This window comes from Elephas maximus, chromosome 20 (assembly GCF_024166365.1).
Source record: "Elephas maximus indicus isolate mEleMax1 chromosome 20, mEleMax1 primary haplotype, whole genome shotgun sequence".
Lineage (NCBI taxonomy): Eukaryota > Metazoa > Chordata > Mammalia > Proboscidea > Elephantidae > Elephas > Elephas maximus.
Window position 1 is genome coordinate 52,838,683 of NC_064838.1, and position 26,033 is coordinate 52,864,715.

The window sequence follows — 26,033 nt, forward strand, 5'->3', positions numbered from 1 at the left end:
CCCCCTCCCTTTTTTCCGCAGAAGGAAGACTGCAGCCTGAGCCTGGGTCCCAGGCCCTGTGCTAGATCTGACTGCAGTGGGAGGTCCTTGGTTCCACCTGCAGAGACCCCACCCAGCCCGTCCTGAGCCTCTGGCGGGGTGGAGGGAGGGGGAAACCATCACCTCCCGCCCAGCAGTGGGCGCGCCGACAGCGTCATCGTGCGCTAGGAGATGCTAGGCCAAGTGCAGCTTTTCCAGGGCGCCTTCCTGGGCAGCGAGACACACAACATGGAGTTCAAGCACAGCAGCAGCCAGGACCTGAGCCTAGCGCCCAAGCATCACATGCAGTGCTGTGCGTGTGCCCTCAACAGCGGGGACAGCAACCTTTTCATGGGCGTCGAGGACAGCGGCTTGGTGCAGGGCATCCGCTGCAGCCCCCACGACCAGGACCTGCTGGTGGACTCCATCCTGCAGGGCTTCAAGCCCCAGGCCTTCCCCGACACCTACACCCTCACTTTCAACCCAGTGATCAGCGGACCCCTCAAGGTAAGCCTGTATGACAGCAAGGTTTCTCGGTCTGTTTTGTCAGCTGTCATCACTTAACAAATGATGAGGGCCATCTACTCTGCTAAACCTGGAGCTGAGCAACACTGGCCCAGGAGGGTGGTAAAGGGGAGTTGCTGGAAGGAAGGCTGGAGAACAGGCTGAAGGAACCCTGCCCCCACCCCACCAGGCTCCCTAAGGAACTGTGAGCAACGTGGTCGCCATGTAGGTGGAATCTGGGGCTGCAAACTGTCAGGTACAGAACCCCCAACTGCTGCTGCTGCCCTTATCAAGGTGATCCACCTGCGCGTGCATGCACCCAAGGCCCAGAGCGAGCCGCAGCTCTAGAAGACCCAGAGGGGGAGGTGTTGCTGCTTCAACGCAAGCAGAAGCATCCGGGGCCCACTATCCCGCAGCGCCACCCAGGAGTGATGCAAGCAGTTAAGGAGGGCAGCTGCGGAGGGCAGATGGGAGCCATGCTAACCAAAGGCCCCTTAGGCTGCTTGCTGTGCAGTCCTGAGCAAGCCAGTTTCCCTTGGTCCTCCACCATCACCCACCAAGTACACCAGAGGGGGCGGACTGAATAACCCACTACATCCTGTAGTCCACTGGCCTGTGCCTGGGGGTGAAGGCCCCTGGCTACTTTCTAAAATCTACATCCCACCTTCCATGCCTGGAATACCCCACCTCCTTGGTCTAGGGGTTAAGGCATTCAATTGTTGAGTGGCTGGGAAGGGGGAGGTTGGACTATCTTGAAGTTATGAGAAACCTGGAGGACTGGGTGCTGCTTCTTAGGGGAGGCCTGTAAGAGGGGTGGCAGGTCACACGGAAAGGCCTTTTCAAGAAGCAATCAAGTGGTGGCAAAGCAGAGAGGGCCAAGGGGCTGACAGGGAGTGAGGAAAGGACTTGGCCACAGGGTGGCCAACCTGTCCCTACCCATGGTTCTTGGTGAGGCTGCAGAAGATGGGTCCACTCAGGGGCAGATTACTCAATAAGCAAGTAAGCATGGACTTACTTGTTCTTACTTCCTAATCTGTGTGAACAATTTTACATGGGTTTGACCACATCTGTGAAATTATTCACTACAAATCACGACGGAGGCACAGGAAAGCCCATGCTTACCTTACTGAGTCATCCACCTGTCAGGGATTATAAATTTGTAAAGAGGCTTTGATTCTGTAGGAAGGTTCTGTGGCGTTGGGAGAGAGACAGATGCCAGCTATACCTAAAAGGAATATCACTGATGTGTTGAAAAAATGTGAAATTGCTCACTATGGATGATCTGATAAGCAAGGTAAGCACTATTGGAGAATCCATTCCTGGGTCTACCCCAAGGTCTGGGATACTGGTAGGGCCTTCACATCAGGCAGCCTCCCTCAAGACTCCAGAGCCAACTTGGTCAGAGGTGGTGGCATGGCCAGGGGACCTGGCTTCCCTCACCTAACAGTGCCAACATGTTGCCCAGTGGCTGTGAGCAAGGCTCATCAGGATCTGGGAGGTGGGGTTGGGAGGCAGACAGGCCTGAGGGCTCAGCTTGGACATCTTCTGCTTCTCTGATGTCCCCTCAGAAATGGATGGCAGAACTGGGCAAGGTGGAAGAGAAGGTAAAGGTGTTGACACTGGAGAGCGAGCAGCTCCAGCAGGAGCTGAAACAGCTGGCTAGCCTCCTGTACCTGCTATGTCTTGTGAGGCACCTGAAGCCAGGGCAGGAGGGGCCAGTGCACCACACAGGAGAGGTGCAGTACTTCCTACCTGTGCCCGAATTCTGCCAACAGACTCCATCTGGGCTGACCAGGGAGGTGGTGCTGTGCTGCTTAGAGATGGTCGGGAGTGCTCTGCTTCCTCTCCTCCAGCAGCCCTGCACGTGGCACTTCAACTAGCCCCGTGGGGCTTCAACCCTGAGCAGACCCCCGTATGGGTGGCTAAGAAATTGCTCTCAGCTCAATCCCCACGGAACCCTTACTTTCAGAAAGAAGTTGGCCAGAACTACCCAGGGTTGAGCTGTAAGGGACTGTCCCTCTCCCTAAAATGCTGGTTTTGACTGGGCTGGGATCTAGGGCTCCAGATGACTAAACGGGGCTAGAATGGAATCTGGCATCTTCCACAGAAAGTAAGGCACATTCAATAACTGGTTACAGGCCAAACAGATGACCCTGCAACCCTCATTCCTGGCTGTATGGTTAAGATTGTGTGTCAACTTGGCTGGGCCATGATTCTCAATGTTTTGGCAGTTGTGTGATGTGCTCACTTCCCTGTTGAAATCTGATATGGGATCACCCTGATGATGGGATCTGCTGTGAGTAGCCAATCGGTTGAAAGGGAGTTTCCTTGGGCACATGGCCTGCATCAAGCGTAGGTGGACGTTCTGACAATGCCTGGGGGCTTTTGCTGGTTCTAGGTCCTACAGATGACTCCTGTTCTTCTGACCTCCAGTTCTTGGGACTTGAGCTAGCAACTCACCTGCAATCCTGCCTGCCTATCTTTGAAATTATCGATCTTCACAGCCTGCGAGCAAGAGCCCTGCTCCCCAGCCTGCTGATCTTCGGTCACCAGCCCCTGTGGCTACATGAATCAGGAGAAGCCTCTATCCTGACCCACGGACTTGGGGCATTCCAGCCTCTAAAACTACGTGAGCCATTTCCTTGATATAAATCTCTCTATATATATTTACATGCTTTACTGGTTTTGCTTCTCTAGAGAACCCAGCCTAAGACACTGGCTTGCTGGAACTTGTGACGTCTATGGCCCTTAATAAATCACATGTACCTGGGGTGAGAATGTTCTTTCTAGGATGCTTGACCAGTCTGTTAGGTGCACCTGTGTGCAGGGGACAGCACCAGCCCTGGCCCTGATCACACAGAGTGGTCAGGATACAGTCAAGCTCTGCCTTAAAGACTGGGTGCCTTGGGGCACACTGCTACACCACTTTGCTTCAGTTTCTTTACCTATAAGATGTGCCTGACCCAAGTCGTGGTGTTTTCAATCGCCTCAGATGCATGTTAAAGTTGGACAATGAATAAGGAAGACCAAAGAAGAACTAACACATCTGAATTATGGTGTTAGTGAAGGATACTGAATATACCCTGGACTTCCAGAAGAACGAACAAGTCTGTCTTAGAAGAAGTACAGCCAGAATACTCACTAGAATAAAGGATGGCGAGACTTCCTGTCACATACTTTGGACATGTTATCAGGAGGTACTAGTCCCTGGAGAAAGGGTATCATGCTTGGTAAAGTAGAGGGTCAGCAAAAGAGAAGACCTTCAGTGAGATGTACCGACATTGCGGTTGCAACAATGGGCAAAAGCGTAACAACTGTGAGGATGGCGAAGGACCAGGTGCTGTTTTGTCTGGTGTTTCATTGTGTTGTTCGTACGGTCCCTATTGAGTCAGAACTGACTTGATGGTACCTAATAACAACAACAACGTCACTTTGGAGGGAAAACATCATCCAGGACAGTGACCTTGAGGTGCTAGGCCTATACTTGGAAAGCCGGGGTAGAAGAAGAGCTGGTGATTAAAGCAGTCCTGCTGTTGGGACACCATCTTCAGTCCACTGCTCCCTGGCTCTGCAGGTGATGCACCCAAGTCCAGTGCTGGGCCAAGGGAAGGGCCTCAGTAATGAATACTAAATGTCCATTTTTTCCCCTTTTCAAGGTCAGGCAGCATATCCAACACCCATGACTTTCATCTCTATCATTCTATGCTGAGAACCTCTATTTGAAGCCTTTTTGAAAAATTCTGGTTCCTATTAGAAAGAAAGACTCCTCCAACTGAAGGCTGCTCACCTGGAGTGGTGCCTCCATGAGAGCTCAGGAGACTGCACGCAGGCATGTCCTGCATCACACTCAGAAGGTTCCATCCGGCCAAGGACAGAAGGAGAGTGAAAAGCAAGCCATGCCTCTCTTTCTGCATTATTTATTCCTTAAATTAGCATACGTTAGGTCCAGCCAGAACACCGAAGGCATACAGCTGTGGCTACTGTTACATCACATTAAGAAAATAGGATTTCTTATTGCATGCTAACTGCAGCAACACTCATCTGGAAGAAAGAAGTTCCCTCGAGGTAAAGCTGTCTCTCTATGAGGGTTTCAGAGGCAGTTTTCCAAAGTTCTTTGTTCTTTTTCAAAGCAACTCCTTGATGCAAGGAGTGTTTCCCAGCTTCAGGAAGAGGAGGTGTGGCCAGAGGCATGGAGGGTTTAAAGTCACACTTCAGAGAGGAATAGATTCGTCGTTTCATACGTCATCAAAGTTGACTGTCCCTTTGGACAAGTATCAGCTACAGGTGGCAATGAAAGTCCCCATAACTGAGGGCAGTGCTGAGATTTTGACTTTGGTTTCAGTGTTCTTGGTGGCAAGCAATGCCCTCAAGTTACCAGCACCAAAGTGTTCTAAGAATTAGCTCAGCGTATCTTTCCGTGCTTGTAAGTCCACGTGGCACACTTTTTATAATGGCCCAGGCAGCCAAGGGAAAAGCAACAGATAATGCACTCGAATCCACAATGACACAAGATGACTGGAGAAACATGGCAATCGAGGGCCACTCTACCAGCTCCGTCCATCATCAGCTCCCTTCCAGACCTGCTGCTGCTCTTCTCAGAAACGCAAGAACCACACAGCAGTGACAACAGCAGTACATTGCACAGAAGTCAATACACATGACGGACATTGTGATGGTTAAGACTGTGTGTCAATTTGGCTAGGCCATGATTCTCAGTGGTTTGGCAGTCATATGATGTTGGGATCACCCCCATGACGGGATCTGCTGTGAGCAGCCCATCAGTTGAAAGGGAGTTTCCTTGGGCGTGTGGCCTGCATCGAATATGGGGACATTCTGGCAAGGCTCATGGCTTTTGCTTGCTCTGGATCCTGCAGCTGGCTGTCAGAACTCTCGTTCTTCTTGCCAGCTGATCTTGGGATTCGTCGATCTTCGCAGCCTATGAGCAAGAGCCTGCTCTCTGACCTGCTGATCTTGGGTTCACCAGTCCCTGCAGCTACGTGAATCAGGAGAAGCCTCCAGCCTGACCCACAGACGTAGAATGTTCCAGTCTCTACAACTTAATGAACCATTTCCTTGATACAAATCTCTCTCTATATATAATTACACGCTTTACTGGTTTTGCTTCTCTAGAGAACCCAGCCTAAGACAGGCGTGCCAGTAACAAAGTTTTCCAAATACCTACTCCCCCATAATAAAATAATTTTAATAAAAACATAATTTAAAGGAAGTGTCAAAAGCTCAGTGTAAAATCAAATCTGTAAACTCTATCAAAGTTCGAAGGTTCTCTTGAGGAGTCATCCCTGTTTTAAAAAAAGCAAAACATTTTAGCAATTACGTGAGGTCTGTTAAGGTAGAAACGTTAGGCGTTACAGTCAGCTGCCTAGTAAACCATACGCCTGCTTTCCAATGAAGAATAGTAGTAGGAGCCTAGTGTGAATAAGCAGCAGCTAAAGCTGTAATTCCTACAGAAGCATCCATTTTCAAGATCTTCCGTCAACTCCTACCGCCACCCCTGCTACAAGCATTCTATTTCCATAGCACCCAGCCTCTTAACGCTGCCGCCAACCAGAAATTCTGAACGAGGCAGTCAGAAATTCCATATACTTGATGAAGTACCTGCCTTCTTTACTGTTAAAGTTTCCTTTCTCTTTATATAAGTGGCTTAGACCATCAAATAGCCTACACCCAGGGGTGGATTACCCAATAAGCAAGGTAAGCATGGGCTTACTTGTGCTTACCTAGTAATCTGTAGTGAATAGTTTTATAGTTTTTCAACATATCACAGATTCTGCTTCTAGGTATGACTGGCATTTGTCTCTCTCCAAACCCCACGGCACCTTCCTACAGAATCAAAGGCCTTTTCCAAATTTATAATCCCTAACAGGGAGAGATTACCCAGTAAGCAAGGTAAGCACAGGCTTACTTGTACTTACTTATCTGTAATGAATAGCTTCACATCTTTGATGGGGTGAAACCATGTGAAATTGTTCACTACAGATTAGTAAGTAAGAACAAGTCAGCCTGTGCAAACCTTGCTTATTGGGTAATCTGACCTTGCTTTTCATACCTACTCTCACACTTAAGGTTAAAGCCAAGTGGCTCATCAACCAAGGCAGAGGAAAGCATGCCGATGGGATCCTGCATTCAGACCAGCGCAGTAAGGGGCCTGCAGGTAGGTGGTGAAAGGTGTGCAGGATTCAGGGAGGCCTATCTACCCAAAAAGAGCCCTGGTGGTGCAGTGCTTTCCTTCCATAAAGATTATGGCCTTGGAAACACTGTAGGGTAGTTCTCTGCCCTACAAGGTGGGTATGAGTTGGGATCAACTCATGATAATGGGTTTACCTGCCTGAGCCTTGGGGCTGGAACTCGTTTAACCCATGTGGTTGGACCCCTCACATTGTGGAAACACACCCATAAACCTGGTTCTCCTTTTAGAGCCCAGAGATTCCTGACCGACATACCAAACCCCTTCTGATAGCTACCGTCACCAGCAGAACGTGTTGTTGTACCGACACCATCCTATCGGTTCATCTTAACAGGACTTTATACAACCCATGGCACTACCCATATTGTCACTGTACTTTACAAATCTACAAACCCTGTCACTATAAAGACATTCAAAGTCTGTTCAATAATTGTATGGATTTTGATGGATTTACAGAATAAGCAGCAACTGACATAAAACTTTGTAAGCAATATCAGGTTTAAAGCACTCCCTGAGGCTTTAAACGTGAGGCTTGGCAAAAATGACAAATGCCATGTCACCCCTGTCACCTCCTTCAAGATCTCCCAAGTTTATGGCCAAGTAAAATAAAGAAGGTCTAAGAATCCAGTTCCCCAAGAACTGATCAGACTGGCACCTGTGTGTAGCCATCAGGAAATGGGACAACAGTACAAATCAGTTGAGAAAACAAACTCCCCAGTGCCTGGTGTCCTCCTGCTCTGAAGGCCCCTGAAGCAGGGCAGGTAGGTGCACTGTGACTTGGAGGAAGTGAGTCACGTTGCAAGGGGTGCCTGTCGCTTATCTGACGCCCACTGTGACTTTGCCACTTTCATTCTCTGGCGGATAAAAATTTTCAGCACTAAATTTCCTTGTAATCCTACTATGTTATCAGCATTTAAAAACAATAATAATAAATATCACTTACATTGCCAGATTCAGTCATGATTTATTGATGGGAATTTCAATTCGGTGATTTCAGAGTCAGGGGAGCTGCTTCCACTTCTGTCACTGTAGGTGTCCCTGTAGAATTCAGATGGTTAAGTCATCATCTCCCACCCAAGGCTCACTTTACTTCCCTGATTTTGTAACCACCATTACTTAGGGCCCTTGTCTGTACACAGCAGGATTAGAAAGACTCCTTACTGCATTACACATTTAGCATGAGGCTGGAGAGGGATTTCCTTCTAATTACTGAAGACACACCATCAATTTAAACTTCAGTCATGATGCCCTGGCCATCAACTCAGAGAAACTAACTGGTGTCTGAGAAAGGTAGCAATGGGGTGTGATCCGCCCCCTAACATTGACCACAGGGTGCTACTGCCAAATGTGATCAGTTCAGCATCGTCGGAACCCAGATGCTGCAGGAGGGGGACTTGGCCACTAAGCCGGGGCGGCAGAGGCGGCACAGCAGCAGCCTGAGCAAACCCTAGGAAAGGGAATGTGCAAATGTGAGGAGGAGCACACGGCATGCTGCGCAAGGACCCTCGGCAGGAAAGACACCCTGGTTTCCGTGGCTTTTCTTAATAATGACCATGGGATGCCTTGTCACAATGGATTAGTGACCACCTAAAGGACTAAATGGAGCCCTGGTGGTGGAGTGGTCAAGCACTTGGCTGCTAACAGAAGGGGTGATGGTTGAACCCACCAGCTCTGTGGGGGAAAGATGAAGCAGTCTGCTTCCGAAAAGGTTTACAGCCTTGGAAACACTACGGGGCAGTTATACTATGTCCTGCAGAGCTGCTATGCGTCCAAATCAACTCAATGGCAACGGTTTGGTTTCTGGTCTTTAAAGGACTGGAGAAGGTGAGGAACTGCTGAATGAGTGATCAGCGAACCCACCTGGGTGAGAGCCGGCAGCCTTTCTGGAGGTAATGTGGGAGTCTTCCTGCAGAGGCCAGGAGAAGGCCCAAGTAGGGTGGGGAAGGCTTGATAGGTCTGGACAGGAACTCAGGGTGGTACTGAACCCCAACAAAAAAAGGATGATCTGAAACAGAAATTCACAAGAAACAGCTCCATTATGTATACTATGCATAGAAGGTAAACAGCATTAAAAAAAAAAAATGCTTGTTAAATTTTCCTATTTCCATCAACCCTAAATTATTAAAAAATAACTTCTTAATTTGGATGTAGGCAAGAGGTAACCCCAAAATACAGGAGATTTACACCCTTTCCTCCAGCTGAAGGGTATCCCCCACTATGACTTCCAAAGGACTGGGTCATACGGTTCTGTGAGATCTGAAGGTGCTTCAATACCAAGTCCAAATCTCATTTGAGAACAAGGAACTGAGACTGAGAGGTTGAACAGCTGCCCGAGGAAAACCATGGTAAAAGGATGAACCTCCCAGGGCCCCAGATACACGGTCCACCAAGGCCCTTCTCCTTACAAGGCAGTGCTGCTTCCTAATTCTGTGAGGTCATGGGCAACACCTTACATTCTTCTATTTTCCATATGCCAAGAAACTAAACTTTCCTTGAAATTCAACTGCCCAAGTAATCACCTTCCAACTCCACAATTTCCATTCTCTCTCCTTCTACATCTTGGCCAACAAACTTCAAGCCTTGCTCTTCCAAACACTTTTTCAAGACTGGATTCACCTGTTGAAGTGTGAAAGATAATTCTGCTGGTCTCTCACCAATGATTCCAGAGTAACAGAAAGGAGAACATTTTAAAGGTCACAGGCTCAAATCGTCACCTCAAATCTGTGGCGGTGCCTCTCCTCCACGAATTCCGGATCTCCATAGAGTTTTCCTGGCAAACAAGCAACTGATGTAAGGAACTCTCATTTCACCACATAACGTGTTCACGACCACACCCTGCTCCCAGTTTCCGTTTCATCATCTATACCGCCAGACTTGTGAAGGTAGTTCTGCAATTCTCCTACCACCCACGTTCGCCAGCTTTTAACAGCACGGTTTAGACTAATTCTGGGGCTGCTGACTCCTTTTGAGCCCTCTAAGGAAAATCGTAACAGACGGAGACTTTTCCCACCACCCTCAAACACACGATCACTGAAGTACACAGCACTATTCTACTGCAACCTGCCATGGAAAACAAATCAGAATGTACCAAAAGGCCGAAGCTCTGAGAGTAACCAGGGGAAGGAAGACATTTTAAGAGCTACACAGAAGACACTCAGGGTGAGCACCATGCGGTTCAAGCCACAGTGCCTCACAGCACCCAGGCTGACTGGTGACTGTGGGTGAGCAAGCCCTGTATTTGCAAACGGGCTGCTTTACTGACTATTCGTGGCCACCTGGTGAGATCCCTAAACCACTGCATATTGGAGTTGAAAATTTCAGGACTTGAAGATCATCTACGCAAGTGGTTCTCAAACTATGCTATTATGAAACCCCCGGTCAGACACAGGGGTGCTATTGGTAACAGATTAAAGGTGGAATTTTCCCAGCGGACAAGAAAAAAAACCTGACTAAGAGTATTTTTCTTAAATATTTTCCTCCCCCAATTTTGCCTAAATCTTTAGCACCTATTAGTACCTTGTTATAACAAAGTCTATTTAGAGTGATGATGGTACAGGACTGGGCAGTGTTTTGTTCTGTTGTACACAGGGTTGCTACAAGTCACAACTGACTCGACGGCACCTAACAACATTTTGACTGAACCGTATGAAATTGCCATTTTTGTGGAACAATCATGGTCAAATATCGGCAATTCCATATAATTCAATCTAACAGTATAAGGAAGTGACAGATTACAATGGACTTGACCTAACTGCCTCATTGTAGTGAGTCGTCCAAAACCAAGGTGCCCCAGGTCCCAGTCTGTATAGTCAGTGATCTTTCCCAGAACCACATTGCTTCTTTGGCTATCACAGTGCATTCTAAAAGAGCAAGAATAGGAGGGGAATAAAAAGAACTTCAAAAGCAAGAACAAAACCAAAACAGCCAGCCTGGTCCTTCAGAGCCATGGCATCACCCAAGACACAAGTCCCAGTTGTGCTGAGCCGAAGGCCCAGGCTGGCACGAGGCAGCCCTTACTTATGACCGAGTTCTTGGTCTGGAACAGGGTTCTCCTCTTGCCCAGCCTCATAGTTCCGCCCATCTGCCCAGGATTGTGCTCGGGCATGTCTATGACCTGGAGGCGTTCAGAAAACAAACAAGTCTTAATTATTTTAATCAGGAATCCCCTGTAGCTGCCTATGGTAGTACCTGTCTTAAAATTTTTCTGTCACAAATTGGGAAGAGTACTGAAGAATTACATCATGAAAAATAAAAGTTTCTCCTGTCCACTAAACCTATAACAACAAACCTCAGGGTTTTCTGGGATGGACCAAAGTGGTCTCACTTCCTGTCTCTGACCATCCATAACTTTCATAAAACGCCCTTCCACACCTTTTAAGTCGTCTGAGATTCAAACGCTTGACTCACCACGGGGTGCGTTGTCTTAGAGTCAAACTCTGTAGAATTGGCATCTGAAAAATCAAAGTACCTGTGTTAGGAAAATTGTTACAAACAAAACTGATTATTTAATTGTTTCATTCCTAAGCTCTAAATCGCCAACTTCCCTCCTCAGTATAGAGTCATTCACTGATTAGAACAAAACCCAGGAACAGCATTTTTAAGACTTGAAATACTCAACACACCAACTCCAGTCAATTTTTCTATTCAACCTGTAACTCTCTGGGAAGTCAAACAGTACAAAATGGGGACACCAAACCCAATGGCATAACCCAATAATCTTTATTTAGATAATGCATCTTTATGACAGTTCTTATATGATTGTCTTAATTTCTTCACTTTTTGTTTCTCTAAGATGGACAAGTGCTATTTCGTCTCCATGTCTTGCATTCTCCACATCTAATATGTTGCTCTTACTCACTTGCCTTGCTCAATTGAGAAATCAGAAATTTAACTAATTTCAAAATCCAAATAGCCTTTCCATCCTTTACTGAATTTACCACCTAACCATGAGCAAAATCACTAAAGACTAAAATAAAAAGAACAATTTCCTGGTACTGCATATCTGGTTCTTTCTGTGTGAGTGGTAGGTATTGTTCCCCTCCTGGGCCTGATCTGGGGCCAGGTCTCAACTGAAGCGTAAGCTCATGCCCAGGTCTGGCAACCTGAGTAGGAGACCGGGGGATCACAGCTGGGAGAGGTCCAAGGTGCCAAGAAGGCCAGCTCTGTGGTGCTGGGTGATAAGACAGTACCTGCCAGGAGCTAAGAAGTCAGAAACCAAAAGCCGTGCTGCCTACAAAACTGAGGAACCCAGCCTAACAGCAAGCTGGCCACAGAGAACCACCTGTACTCTGTAGAGCCAGTATATTCCGTCAAGTTGCTTTATTTTACTTAGAACTTATAAGGTCTCTCTGAAAATCTAGTTTTTGTCAGTCGGGCTAAGGAGAATAAAGTGGCTGTGGCCAACTATGACATCAGAGGCCCCATGAACCACACCGACTCTGGGCTTGGCCGTGTGACTTGCTGGCACGTTGGGCTTGTCATTTTGGACGCCAGCCACCATGCTGTGAAGAAGCTTGGGCTGAACTAGCGAATGATGAGCCACCGCACATGAAGACTATCTCGAGGTCCCTGCCTGAATGCAGAACGGGAGTGGTCGCAGGTACACCACGTAGAGCAGAGAAAGCGTCCCCCCAGTCCAGTCAGCCCAGAGAACACTGACAAATACTAAATCATTGCTGCATGAAGCCACTATGCTGGGGGTGGTCTGTTATGCAGTACTGCACAGCTAGCTAGGCAGGGAGCTGGCATTACTGAGCATTTCCTATAGGCCAGGCACTGCTGAGGACTATTTACATGAATTATTTCACTTAGCTGTAACAACTATGTGAAGTAGGTGTCATTTTACAGAAAGAAACAAACAAAACAAAGGCCCCCAGAAGACAGGAGGAGGGAAACCAGAGTACTGGAAATGGGACAACCAAAACACAAAGCGAACGTTGACACATTGTGGAAAATATAACTAATGTCACTGAACAATTTGTGTGGAAATTGTCAAATGGGAACCTAACTTGGTATGCAAACTTTCACCAAAAACACAATGAAAATATTAAGAAAAAAATTTTAAAAAGGCCCAGAAAAGCTAAGTAATTTGTCTAACATCACCCAATTAATTATCACTTTAAGTCAAAATTTGAGGCCAGGTCTGACGGCTCCAGAGCCAGAGTTCACAGTAACTAAGCCTCACTTAGGCCCGTTTTCTCACTAGGCACAGCCCCGTGATGGTAGCCATGGTAACCACCATGCTTCAGGGGCAGAAAGCTGGGCTGCATGCTCAGCGGTGCTCCCTCCATCCTGTGCTATCGGCCTTGAGGAGCCAAGTTTTGCCTCCATGAACACAGCAGCGCCCCCGTGTCTGCACCCTATAAGGCACTGAGAAACCAGGCCTGTCCCCCTCTGCTCCCACTACCCAATGTGCAACAGGCTTCCTGCCCTTCCAGGGAAAATGTGAGCGGGAACTTAAAGTGGTCTAATACTAGGCGCACGTTTTCAAATGGACACTTACCTTGCCATCCCAGCACATTTCTTGAGAATTCCACCACAGCCAGCTGCATTCCTAAGCACACACCTTCCCAGTACAGAGAAAAAACAAATGAAGCTCCATTGAAAAGGTAGCTCCCAGGTTTCTAACCAGCCTGCTGTGGACTTTGTCCCCCGATTGTTCACAGAACTACAGTCTCGATCAAACTCTCATCATTTCCTGCTATAAACGAGCACCCCCTGCTGGTATGCTTTCTCTGTACCAGATTCCAAACGCTGGGTCTAAGGGTACATGGGGCCTCGAAATTTGAAAAGTTTCTTCATTTTACAGATAAACAATATCCTTTTCAGAACTTAAAAATTCAAGTTAAGGGAACCTCTCATTAAGTCCCACTTACAACTGATCAAGGTGAAAAGTGCTAAATTTACAGCACCAGGAAGCATCCTAAATCACGTTGCCCAATTACAATCAGCTGGCATGCCAAGTGACACGGTTTTAATACTCGATATTACATGAATGCTCAAACAGTCCTTAAGTGGATAGGACTTCCTAATTGATATTTCATCCCACCCAAAATTCTATGACCTCTACATGTAGCTCCCAAGCTTGTACATTTTGAAGGTGAGTTTGAATTTCTCCCCAACAGAACCAACAAGGCTTCTACTTGAGCTTCTGTCTAGAAAGAAAGCACCTATAGTTTGTTTCAATGGCCTTCCAGTGTTATGTATGGGCGCCCACATGGTACCTTCTCTTGCTCTTTCCTGCTCAGGCTGGAGAGTGCACTAGGGAGCTCCTTACCCAAAAAAGGCTTTTTCTGTTTTCGAGCCCAGCAGATTGCTTGGATTTTTCCCTCCGTTCCTCGAACGCCAAACCCGCCTGGAACCAGCACTCCACTGCACAACAGAACAAACCACATGGCAACTCCCCTTCCACCAGTCCAGCCTGCAGTACACACCTACCCAGCCATTACTGAGACACTGATGCCATGAACGTACTCCATGCATTTTGTGGCTGGGACTCTGTTATTTACAGACCGCCAATGAGCTGCATGCAAACACCATTAACTTAAAAAACAAACAAAATCATGGACTCTTCTTAATAACATTAGAAAATGCTTACAAGTGAAAAAAATAACATACACAATAAAAACAATACAGTAACTATACAATTAATATTTACCCCAGGCACTGACTCTTTCATAATTTTTAATTTCTTTTAATATCATTTATTTTATCTCTTGACTTAGAGTGCTCCCCCTTTATGATGCACCATTTCTACATCTGCTGGAGTAGGAAGGGCCTTTCCAGGTCAGCTCTGTGTGCCAAACTGACCAAAAGTCTCAGTAATAGCTGCAGTGGCTCTGTAACACTCAAGTGTTCAGTAAAATAGAAAGTATTCCTAACTTTCTCCGATTATAAACGATAGCTGCCAAAAACAAAATATTTTCGAGAGTCTACTGATGAGCACAAATCTTTAAATAAGCCTCATTAATGGACAGATGTAAAGAAGTAGACCGATACAATGAGGACAAGTTTTCCTTAGGCTCAACTATATTGGTAAGTTGTATTTTTTTCCTAAGGCTAAAATCATATAGTATATAGTCTTTTCAGTAATTAAAAATATTTAAACAAGTAGATGACTCACTACTAGGACACAAAAGCATAAAATAAAACCCAGGAAGCCAGAGGTAGAGAATACGACTTACTGAGCACTGCAGAGCTTCTGCCACGCTTCATGGTACCGGACAGGATCTTCTTGTAAGGTGCTCGGCTCCAGGTCTGTAGAATCTATGTACTGGGGGTTGTTCAGACAGGGGAGGGAGAAGCTAGCTCATGACTCCACAGCCATATTCTTCCATACTTTTAAGATAATATTATCACTACTCCATCTTTCTTAGTTTTAAAAGATTAATTTCAATATGTTTAAATCTAATTATAAGATAAATTTGAAAAACTTTCTTATATTTCAAAATACAAGGGTTTCCTTCAAAATCATCCAACTCCCACGTCCAGCTCTCCATCTGCACGCACTTGGGTCTGCTTAGGGTCCCGCCTCAGCTAAGCCACTGGAATAAGCTCTCAAGTGTTCTCTATCCGAGGGGCGCTCTCTCCACTTCATCTTCCATCCAGATTCTTTTCATTTTTTAAAACTTTACTGAAGTATAATTTTACGAACAATAAAATGCAAGCATTTTAAGTGGACACTTTTATGAGTTTTCTCAAACGTACACACACACCCCAGTCATCCTCAAAAGGAAGGTATTATAACTATCACTTTTTAAAGATGAGGAAACTGAGGCACTAAGAGGGTGAAGTAACCTGTCCAGGGTCACGGAGCGTATAAATGGTAGAGCCACAATTTGGGCCACCTGGCTCCAGGGTCCATGCTCTGAACCTCGATCCTCTATTGCCTCGTGTAGAGGCCGGCAGGGCCACTGCACTCAAATTCCACAACTCAGCTGCTGGTCACCACTTTACAGACAGAACGTAAGAACTACGACTGACCGACTACCGCCTATGTTCCAGGCCCCAGTTTATGAGATGGATATTATTATCCCCACCTTACAGATGAGGAAAACGGTACCAGCGTAGGTTAGAAAGCCCAAAGAGTCAGTGCCTCAAAGGCGTGGCTTCAGAGTCACGAGGCATCATGAATGGTTTCTAGGCAATGCCTTCAACTGTGCAACATGCCTCTGGCCCATTTCCATGGACAATTTTATTTGGTCCCTGATATTCAGATCCAAGAATTCACTCCCTCAGTGTCTACTCTGACCACACCTCCCTTTCATTTTTTGCTCAAATTCCTCACTGCTCTCCCAAAGCCAGGAGCCAACCAAAAATCTTTTAATCCCTAAGGAAAAATTCTGAGCTCCAAAAGTACGAACCAGATATGCACGCACCATCTCTGCCAGTATGGAGTCTGCCTCCCTGTTCACCCATCGGCTATACTCACGCCATCCCTCCTTACCTTGAGTTCCAATTTGTGGTTAATGGCCAGTGCAGAGTGCTCCAGAGCTTTAGTGACAGAGGCGTACGAGTCAAAGAGCTTGGTGTATTTGCCCACGAGGGCAATAGAGCAGGTCTCCAGTAAGCAGTCATATCTACCAAACAAAGGTCAACAAACACCCATTTACTTAGACTGTACATAATCTCAGGAGATCAGACTTGCTTTTTAAAGAGAAGAAAGACATGTCGGGAAGAGCATAATAGGATATTAACTGAGATATTAACTGAGTTCTATGCACAGACCTGTAAACATGAGACAATTTTCAAATCAACATGGCTGGCTATTTACAGAAAGTAGATTTCAGAAGCTGTTATAAAGTGACTATTTCAAAACCTCATACGAATTGGTTAAAAAAATTAAAACCTCAAAGGGAGAAAAAAATTAAGACACAAACAATTCACAAGATTCCTGTGATTAGTATACCAATGTAACGAAAATTGTTTACCCAGCTAGTAAATCAAGAGAAAACCACATTAAGAGAAAATGTATCTTATAAGCCTTTTATCAACCAAAAATCTTAAAAAGTAATAGTACTTAAATGCTGACAGGTGTAGACAGAAACTGTTACACTAAACAGTTACTTCTAGAAAGAAACTGAGTAACATGTATTAAGAGCCATAAGAACCATTATGTCTTTCAGTTCAGGAGTTTTACGTGTAGGAAGCTATCCAACTGGTATGAAACAGTCGGGGACAGGAGGATGGGAATAACTACTATATAATTAAATATTTCCAGCACCAAAACTTGACAGTCATCTCAAATTCTTTACAGAACAAGGCACAACATGAAAAAAACACAAAATAAAATCTGAAAAACTGTCAACAACCTAAGTGCCTAAAAAAGGGAAAATTCAAATAAACTATGGGGCAGCCACATAAAAGAACATTTTATACTCATTAAAAATTAAAAAGTATCATTAGTAACAGAGGAAAATGCTTGTAATGTTTTCTCAAGATCACAAAACTATGTGCCATTTTTGTAGCTACATAAAGATACACCTACCTATAAATGGATAAAGGCTGAAGGAGAACAGGTCAGAGCAACAGGAGTGCTCCCTTCCCAAACGCTAAAACCAGACACACCCACTGCTCTGAAACACCCGGTAGAGATCCTGGATGTGGATGATTAGGCAATGTGAGACATCGCAGAGCTTTAAGAAGTGGAGTGGGGACAGTCCTTGAGGTAATGAGTTTTGGCAGCAATAATAAAAGAAGGGTGCCCCTGGGGGGTGCAAATGGTGAACGCGCTCACTGCTAACTGAAAGGTATGTAGTTCGAATCCACCCGGAAGAAAGGCCTGGCAATCTACTTCTGAAAAAAATTTAAAAATCTGTCACTGAATATCCTATGGAGCACAGTTCTACCCTGACACACATGGAACCGTCATGAGTTGGAAGTGACTCCACGGTAACTGGTTTTTTTAGTAAAAGAAGACTGCGCGCCCTTGCTGATCCCCTCTGGTGTGGGCGAGCAGCATGTTCCCAAACACAGAGTGCTCCAGCCATGGTCAGCCCAGAAAGAAGAGCCTAGTCTGGGGCTTCAGGGCTGTGCGCCAGCCCACTGCACTGGGATGCCTGTTTGAATTGATTTTCTAGCTGATGAGAGACAAGTGTCATAGAAAGTAATCTGGACTTACTGTCTGAGACCTGGGACCCGGCCCCAGCTCTACCAGGATTCCCTCATCCAGGAAGCAACATCTTGACAGCTAAGAGGCCCTCTTAACAATCCTGACATCTCTGCCCATTAAAACCTTTTCCAACACTCACTGACGGCAGAACCGCTGAAGTGCTGCAGCAAGAGCTGAATTCCCTGAGGCCTTACAAACAAGAGAAACGAGGCTCGTCCCCCAGCACCTCACTATGGCATACCTGTCAGCCATCTCCTTCCACTTCCTCAGCATTTTTTGTGGCTGCCTCTCAATAGGGAGATTGAGTCGTCTAAGAAAATAATCTACAACCCCTTGTTCTTCTAATAACAAGGGGACTCGGTAGATGGATGAGACATCCTGGACACAGATGACCTGTTTAAAAAAAGAAAAAAAGTTTAGCCTCCTACTGGCTGCATACCCTTCGCAAAATATGTTCTCCATTTGAAAACAGAAAAAAGACCAATTTTTAGAGAAATATAAATAACCAAAACCAACTCAAAAACACCAGAATAGAAAATTAATGGCTACATTCTTACGAACGTGGATTAAGAAACACAAATACCCAAGTAGGATGTGGCCCAAGAATGCATGAACGGCTTAACAGAGGACCAGTGGTTCTCAGGCTTGGCTGCTTATCAGAATCATTCGGGCAGCTATGAAAACCCAAAAGCCCACCCTGCACGCCAGGCCACTTCACTCAGGATCCTGGGAGGGAGGCAGCCCCGCACCCCAGGCCACTTCACTTGGAATCCTGGGAGGAGGCAGCCCTGCACCCCAGGCAGCTTCACTCAGGATCCTTGGGGGGAGGCAGCCCCGTGCCCCAGGCCACTTCTCTCAGGATTCTGGAGGGGAGGCAGCCCTGCACGCCAGGCCGCTTCACTCAGAATCCTGGGGAGGAGGCAATACCTGCACCCCAGGCCGCTTCACTCAGAATCCTGGGAGGAGGCAGGCCCGCACCCCAGGCCGCTTCACTCAGGATCCTGGGGAGGAGGCAACACCTGCACCCCAGGCCGCTTCACTCACAATCCTGCGGGGAGGCAGCCCCGCGCCCCAGGCCACTTCACTCAGAACCCTGCGGGGAGGCAGCCTGGCACCCCAGGCCGCTTCACTCAGAATCCTGGGAGGAGGCAGACCCACGACCCAGGCCACTTCACTCAGAATCCTGGGAGGAAGGCAACCCTGCACTCCAGGCCACTTCACTCGGAATCCTGGGAGGAGGCAGCCCTGCACCCCAGGCTGCTTTACTCAGGATCCTGGGGGGGGAGGCAGCCACGCACCCCAGGCCATTTCACTCAGAGTCCTGCGGGGAGGCAGCCCAGCACCCCAGGCCGCTTCACTCGGAATCCTGGGAGGAGGTAACACCAGCATGTGTTAAAGCTCCCCGAGTGATTCCGACGTGCAGCCACGTTGAGACCCACCTGTTACAGGACGAACCGTGTCCCCCAAAATTACATGTGCGAAATCCTCACTCTTACGCCATGGATGTAATCCCATTCTTTATGGTAACAAGGCCACATCAGTGCAGGGTGTATCTCAAGCCCATCCCTTTCTGAGGTACAAAAGAGCAGATCAGGCCCAGAAGCATGCAAGCGCTAATAGAGAAGGACTGATGCCATGTGGAGACCACCGAGGAACTGAGGAAGAAAGGCTGAAGGAGACAAGGATTTCCCCTCAGAGCAGACAGAGCCTTTACCTAGAGCCGACACCCTAAATTCAGACCTCTAACCTCCTAACCTGTGAGAACATAAATTTCTGTTCATTAAAGCCACCCATCCATGCGTTTCTGTTGTAGCAGCACTAACAAACACATGACCACATAGGAAATTTAACAGTGTAATTCAAATATCCAATAACCTAGCCTCAAAATTCCTTGACCATAACTTTCCTTCCACTCTGCTTCAGCTAAACCTGACCTGCGCCACCATCTCAACTTATCACCCCCTAGAATTTCCATACTATGCATCCTACTTAGATATATCACAGGTTGGAACATTTTGGATTTCCTTACCACAGGTTTATACATATGGACCCACCAGATGGAACAAACAGAAATCAAACTAACTAAATTTGTGGAAAGAGATGATGGAAAAGCTCAATATCATCAGTCAGAACAAGGCCAGACTGTGGAACAGACCATCAATTGCTCATATGCAAGTTGAAGCTGAAACTGAAGAAAATCAGAGCAAGTCCACAATAGCCAAAATATGACCTTGAGTATATCCCACCTGAATTTAGAGACCATTTGAAGAACAGATTTGATGCATTGAACAATGGTGACCAAAGACCAGACAAGTTGTGGAATGACATCAAGGACATCATACTTGAAAAAAGCAAGAGGTCATTGAAAAGACAGGAAAGAAAGAAAAGACCAAGATGGATGGCAGAGGAGACTCTGAAACTTGGTCTTGAACGTCGAGCAGCTAAAGCAAAAGGAGGAACTGATGAAGTAAAAGAACAGAAGATTTCAAAGGGCTTCTCGAGAAGACAAAGTAAAGTATTATAATGACATGTGCAAAGAGCTGGAGATGGAAAACCAAAAGGGAAGAACATACTCGGTGTTTCTCAAGCTGAAAGAACTGAAGAAAAAATTCAAGCCTCCAGTTGCAATACTGAAGGATTCTACGGGGAAAATATTAAACGATGCAGAAAGCATCAAAAGATGGAAGGAATATACAGAGACATTATACCAAAAAGAATTAGTCGACATTCAACCATTTCAAGAGGTGGCATATGATTGGGAACCAATGGTACTGAAGGAAGAAGTCCAAGCTGCTCTGAAGGCATGGGCGAAAAACAAGGCTCCAGGAATTGATGGAATATCAATTGAGATGTTTCATCAAATGGAGGCAGCGCTGGAGGAGCTCACTCATCTATGCCAGAAATATCAAAGACAGCTTCCTGGCCAACTGACTGGAAGAGATCCATATTTATGACTATTCCCAAGAAAGGTGATCCAACCGAATGTGGAAATTATAGAATATCGTTAATATCACACGCAAGCAAAATTTTGCTGAAGATCATTCACAAATGGCTACAGCAGTATATCGACAGGGACCTGCAGAAATTCAGGCTGGTTTCAGAAGAGGACTTGGAACCAGGGATACTGTTGATGTCAGATGGATCCTGGCTGAAAGCAGAGGATACCGGAAGGATGTTTACCTGTGTTTTATTCATTATGCAAAGGCATTTGACTGTGTGGATCATAACAAACTATGGATAACACTGCGAAGAATGGGAATTCCAGAACACTTAATTGTGCTCATGAGGAACCTTTATATAGATCAAGAGGCAGTTGTTCAGACAGAACAAGGGGATACCGATTGGTTTAAAGTCAAGAAAGGTGTGTGTCAGGGTTGTATTCTTTCACCATACCTATTTAATCTGTATGCTGAACAAATAATACGAGAAGCTGGACTATATGAAGAAGAATGGGGCATCAAGATTGGAGGAAGACTCATTAACAACCTGCGTTATGCAGATGACACAACCTTGCTTGCTGAAAGTGAAGAGGACTTGAAGCACTTAGTAATGAAGATCAAAGACCACAGCCTTCAGTACAGATTACACCTCAACATAAAGAAAACAAAAATCCTCACAACTGGACCAATGAGCAACATCATGATAAACAGAGAAAAGACGGAAGTTGTCAAGGATTCTGTTTTACTTGGATCCACAATCAACAGCCATGGAAGCAGCAGTCAAGAAATCAAAAGACGCATTGCATTGGGCAAATCTGCTGCAAAGGACCTGTTCAAAGTGTTGAAGAGCAAAGATGTCACCCTGAAGACTAAGGTGTGCCTGGCCCAAGCCATGGTATTTTCAATTGGATCATATGCACGTGAAAGCTGGACAATGAATAAGGAAGACAGAAGAAGAGTTGACGCCTTTGAATTGTGGTGTTGGCAAAGAATATTGAACATACCATGGACTGCCAAAAGAATGAAAAAATCTGTATTAGAAGAAGTACAGATTTGCTCCTTAGAAGCAAGGATGGCGAGACTGTGTCTTACATACTTTGGACATGTTGTTAGGAGGGATCAGTCCCTGGAAAAGGACGTCATGCTTGGCAGAGTACAGGGTCAGCGGAAAAGAGGAAGACCCTCAATGAGGTGGACTGACACAGTGGCTGCAACAATGAGCTCAACCATAACAACAATTGTAAGGATGGCGCAGGGCCAGGCAATGTTTCATTCTGTTGTGCATAGGGTCACTATGAGTCGGAACCGACTCGACAGCACCTAACAACCACCACCACCACCACAGGTTTCCTCTGTGAGCACGGCTAACAGAAAGACTAAAATATGTCTGACAGCCTACAACGCCCTCAACAACTGGCACCAGGTACACAAGGCTGATGACAGGGTCTTTGCCCTGATGAAGCTCACAATCTACTAGGGGAGGCAAATATAGACACACACAAACACTCAGGGGCCGTATGATAAGCTTGTTCCCTGAGTGGTGCAAACAGTTAAGTGCTCGGCTATTAACAAAAAGGTTGGTGGTTCGAGTCCACACAGAGGTACCTTGGAAGAATGGGCTGGTGATCTACTTCTGAAAAATTAGCCATTGAAAACCCTGTGGACCACAGTTCTACTCTGACACACATGAGTCGCCATGGGTTGAAATCAATTTAACTTCTACTCATACTGGTACCGTAAGCTCACGACCAGCAGGTATAAAACACACAGGTAGCCTTGAGAAGGAAGTGATTAACCATGAGATTTGAGGTCAAGGAGGTTTGGCAAGTAAAGCTTTTCTGAAAATGCCATGTCCTAGCTAGGTCCTGAAGGATGACAATGAAGAAGAGACTGCTAGACCAACAGGGAGAGAGAGCACTGGTTTCTCACAGAAATCAGGAAGCGGAAAAACCCAGCACTAAAAAGAGTGTGGGGTGTTGTCTTAGTTACCTAGTTCTGCTGTAACAGAAATACCTCAGGAGGATGGCTTTAACAAAGAAAAATTTATTTTCTCACACTCTAGTAGGCTAGAAGTCCAAATTCAGGGCATCAGCTCCAGGGGAAAGCTTTCTCTGTCTGTCGTCTCTGGAGGAACGTCCTTCTCATCAATCGTCCCCTGGACTAGGAGCTCCTCCGCGCAGGAACCCTGGGACCAAAGGACATGCTCTGCTCCTGGTGCTGCTTTCTTGGTGTATGAGGTCCCCCTGTCTCTCTGCTCACTTCTCTCTTTTATATCTCAAAAGAGATTGGCTCAAAACAAAATCCAATCTTGTAGATTGAATCCTGCCTTATTAATATAACTGCCACTTACCCCACCTCATTAATATAGAGGTAGGATTGACAACACATAAGAAAATCACATCAGATGACAAAATAGTAGACAATCACACAATACTGGGAATCATGGCCTAGCCAAATTGATGCACATATTTTGGGAGGATACAATTAAATCCATGACAGGTGATAAGAGACCTGAAAGACATTCAGCATGGCGGGGGCATAAAGTACAAGGAGCAAAGAGAAAAGAGGCAGAAGAGGTAAAGGTACGTTTGGGGCACCACAAGAGCTAAGAAAACAATGAGTCATAGAGCCCAGGGGTATCAGTTCTCCTAGGAACTGTCTACTGTCTCAAACTACAAAATTACAAGCCTGGTGAAATTGGTTAGGAGACTCTAGGACAACGAGAAGCAAAAAAGATTCACATGGAGATTGAATTGCTACTTACTTGTTCAGGTTCAACGTGGCAGAACATTGATATTTTGTCTTTCACTGATGTCTCAAGAGGATCTGAGCACCTGCACACAACCTAGCGGTAAAGAAAACAAGTCAGGTTAGGTAGAAAGAAGGGGTGACAAAGTCAAGTTTTATTCCTGAATGAAATTAAAACAGACATCACACTAGGATGGATTAAAATGTTAACAATGAGCACAACACAAGGAAACTATGAAAATATATCACCTATTTTCAGAACTTAAATCCCCAAGCCCCAAACCCCAAGAGAATGGCAGGATATTAAAAAGAACCACACAAGCTAACTGGGGTTTTCCTCCTTCATTGCTGTTCTTAGGTTGGAAGGAAAAGGAGAAATGAAGGAACGAGAGGAGAAGGAAGGCATGGAGAGCCCAAGGCCTCACACAAGCCAGGTACGGAAATCCCGTAAAGTAAGAGCCCAGTTCAGAACACTATTTTCTCCACCATCAATTAAAATCAAAAGCAGGCCACAAAAGCAAAGGTCCTATCTGTCATGGAGGAGAGATCTGAATTAGATATGTAAGATCACATGGAAACCAGGTAATCAGGAAATCTTACCAGATCTGGGGAAAGCCCAAGCCCTCTAAGTTTCTGAACACTATACTGAGTGGGTTTACTCTTCTGTTCCCTTGTTGAACTTGGCTATTTATAAAAGAAAAAAAAAAGTTAATTTCTCTATAATAAAGAATTTTCAAGTATGACTTTCCCCTGAATACCTTTTACTAGGGAAATAGATAATTTCACCATTCATAGAACTTAATTTTAATTTGTCAGAGTTACACATGCATATAGTTTAGAGTCAAATAGTTCTGCAAGGTTTGTCTTAAAAAACAGTGGTATCCAGTCCTCATCCACCCCCTCCCATTCTCCAAGCCCCAGAGGCAACTAGTCTGTAAGTCTTCTAACTGATCCTTCTGGCATGCATTATTGCTACGTCTTGACATTTAGTCTGAGATATTTTCTGATTTCCCTGGTGGATGACGATCCCACCCTCTCCTTCCCCTGTCCCTACCACAGGTACACCCTTCCTGTGCCTGCTGGGCCATCTCAGGATTTTGGTTAGATCCCTCTGCAGGCTTTATATATTTTGGGGTATTTAATTGCTACTCAGTTAAACCTTGTCCCGTACTTTTCTTTTCTGGTCTAATTTTTTGTTTTCCTGAACGTTAATAAATTTTTTGTTTTTGGCATATTGCTTTGGTACTCTGAGGTTTGTTTTTTTTGGAAATTGTGTTTTAGGTCAAAGTTTACAGCACAAATTAGTTTGTAATTCAAAAATCTTATACACACAGAGAGTCACAGACTGGATAAAGAAACACGATCCATCTATATGCTGCCTACAAGAGACACACCTTAGACTTAGAGACACAAACAAACTAAAACTCAAAGGATGGAAAAAAGTATATCAAGCAAACAATAAGCAAAAAAGAAGAGGAGTAGCAATATTAATTTCTGACAAAATAGACTTTAGACTTAAATCCACCACAAAGGATAAAGAAGGACACTATATAATGATAAAAGGGACAATTGATCAGGAAGACATAACCATATTAAATATTTACGCACCCAATGACAGGGCTGCAAGATATATAAATCAAATTTTAACAGAACTGAAAAGCGAAATAGATACCTCCACAATTATAGTAGGAGACTTCAACACACCCCTTTCGGAGAAGGACAGGACATCCAGTAAGAAGCTCAACAGAGACACGGAAGATCTAATTACAACAATCAACCAACTTGACCTCATTGACTTATACAGAACTCTCCACCCAACTGCTGCAAAATATACTTTTTTTTCTAGCGCACATGGAACATTCTCTAGAATAGACCACATATTAGGTCATAAAACAAACCTTTGCAGAGTCCAAAACATCGAAATATTACAAAGCATCTTCTCAGACCACAAGGCAATAAAACTAGAGATCAATAACAGAAGAACGAGGGAAAAGAAATCAAATACTTGGAAAATGAACAATACCCTCCTGAAAAAAGACTGGGTTATAGAAGACATCAAGGAGGGAATAAGGAAATTCATAGAAAGCAACGAGAATGAAAATACTTCCTATCAAAACCTCTGGGACACAGCAAAAGCAGTGCTCAGAGGCCAATTTATATCAATAAATGCACACATACAAAAAGAAGAAAGAGCCAAAATCAGAGAACTGTCCCTACAACTTGAACAAATAGAAAGTGAGCAACAAAAGAATCCATCAGGCACCAGAAGAAAACAAATAATAAAAATTAGAGCTGAACTAAATGAATTAGAGAACAGAAAAACAATTGAAAGAATTAACAAAGCCAAAAGCTGGTTCTTTGAAAAAATTAACAAAATTGATAAACCATTGGCTAGACTGACTAAAGAAATACACGAAAGGAAACAAATAACCCGAATAAGAAATGAGAAGGACCACATCACAACAGAACCAAATGAAATTAAAAGAATCATTTCAGATTATTATGAAAA

At 45.2% G+C, this 26,033-nt stretch overlaps 2 protein-coding genes across 4 annotated transcripts in view; one reads left to right on the forward strand and one right to left on the reverse strand.

Moving 5' to 3' along the window:
• Window positions 1-26,033, reverse strand: part of LOC126063825 (CTP synthase 1-like) — a 100,531-nt gene that overhangs the window by 50,763 nt on the left and 23,735 nt on the right. The window contains exons 6-19 of one of the 3 annotated variants that reach the window (XM_049862217.1): window positions 24,125-24,208; window positions 23,541-23,621; window positions 18,079-18,230; window positions 16,173-16,305; window positions 14,911-14,999; window positions 14,004-14,098; window positions 13,230-13,292; window positions 11,135-11,178; window positions 10,745-10,841; window positions 9,442-9,497; window positions 9,247-9,343; window positions 8,588-8,732; window positions 7,671-7,765; window positions 812-5,822 (exon numbers count right to left, since the gene is read on the reverse strand). In XM_049862217.1, the coding sequence (XP_049718174.1) occupies window positions 7,681-7,765; window positions 8,588-8,732; window positions 9,247-9,343; window positions 9,442-9,497; window positions 10,745-10,841; window positions 11,135-11,178; window positions 13,230-13,292; window positions 14,004-14,098; window positions 14,911-14,999; window positions 16,173-16,305; window positions 18,079-18,230; window positions 23,541-23,621; window positions 24,125-24,208 (1,221 nt within the window). In that variant the 3' untranslated portion in view covers window positions 812-5,822; window positions 7,671-7,680. Of the gene's footprint in view, window positions 1-811; window positions 5,823-7,670; window positions 7,766-8,587; window positions 8,733-9,246; window positions 9,344-9,441; window positions 9,498-10,744; window positions 10,842-11,134; window positions 11,179-13,229; window positions 13,293-14,003; window positions 14,099-14,910; window positions 15,000-16,172; window positions 16,306-18,078; window positions 18,231-23,540; window positions 23,622-24,124; window positions 24,209-26,033 lie in introns of those variants that run through there. The other 2 variants (XM_049862219.1, XM_049862220.1) reach the window with 2 other exon arrangements.
• On the forward strand, window positions 165-2,402 carry LOC126064358 (schlafen-like protein 1). The gene is made up of 2 exons (XM_049863364.1): window positions 165-525; window positions 2,091-2,402. The coding sequence occupies exons 1-2, from the start codon at window positions 211-213 to the stop codon at window positions 2,400-2,402; spliced, it is 627 nt and encodes a 208-aa protein (XP_049719321.1). The 5' UTR covers window positions 165-210.

Bases quoted from the DNA above. Each gene is read 5' to 3' on its own strand.
- LOC126064358 (XM_049863364.1), top strand. From the start codon at position 211: ATGCTAGGCCAAGTGCAGCTTTTCCAGGGCGCCTTCCTGGGCAGCGAG. The intron at 526-2,090 runs GTAAGCCTGTAT...ATGTCCCCTCAG, and splicing joins TGATCAGCGGACCCCTCAAG to AAATGGATGGCAGAACTGGG.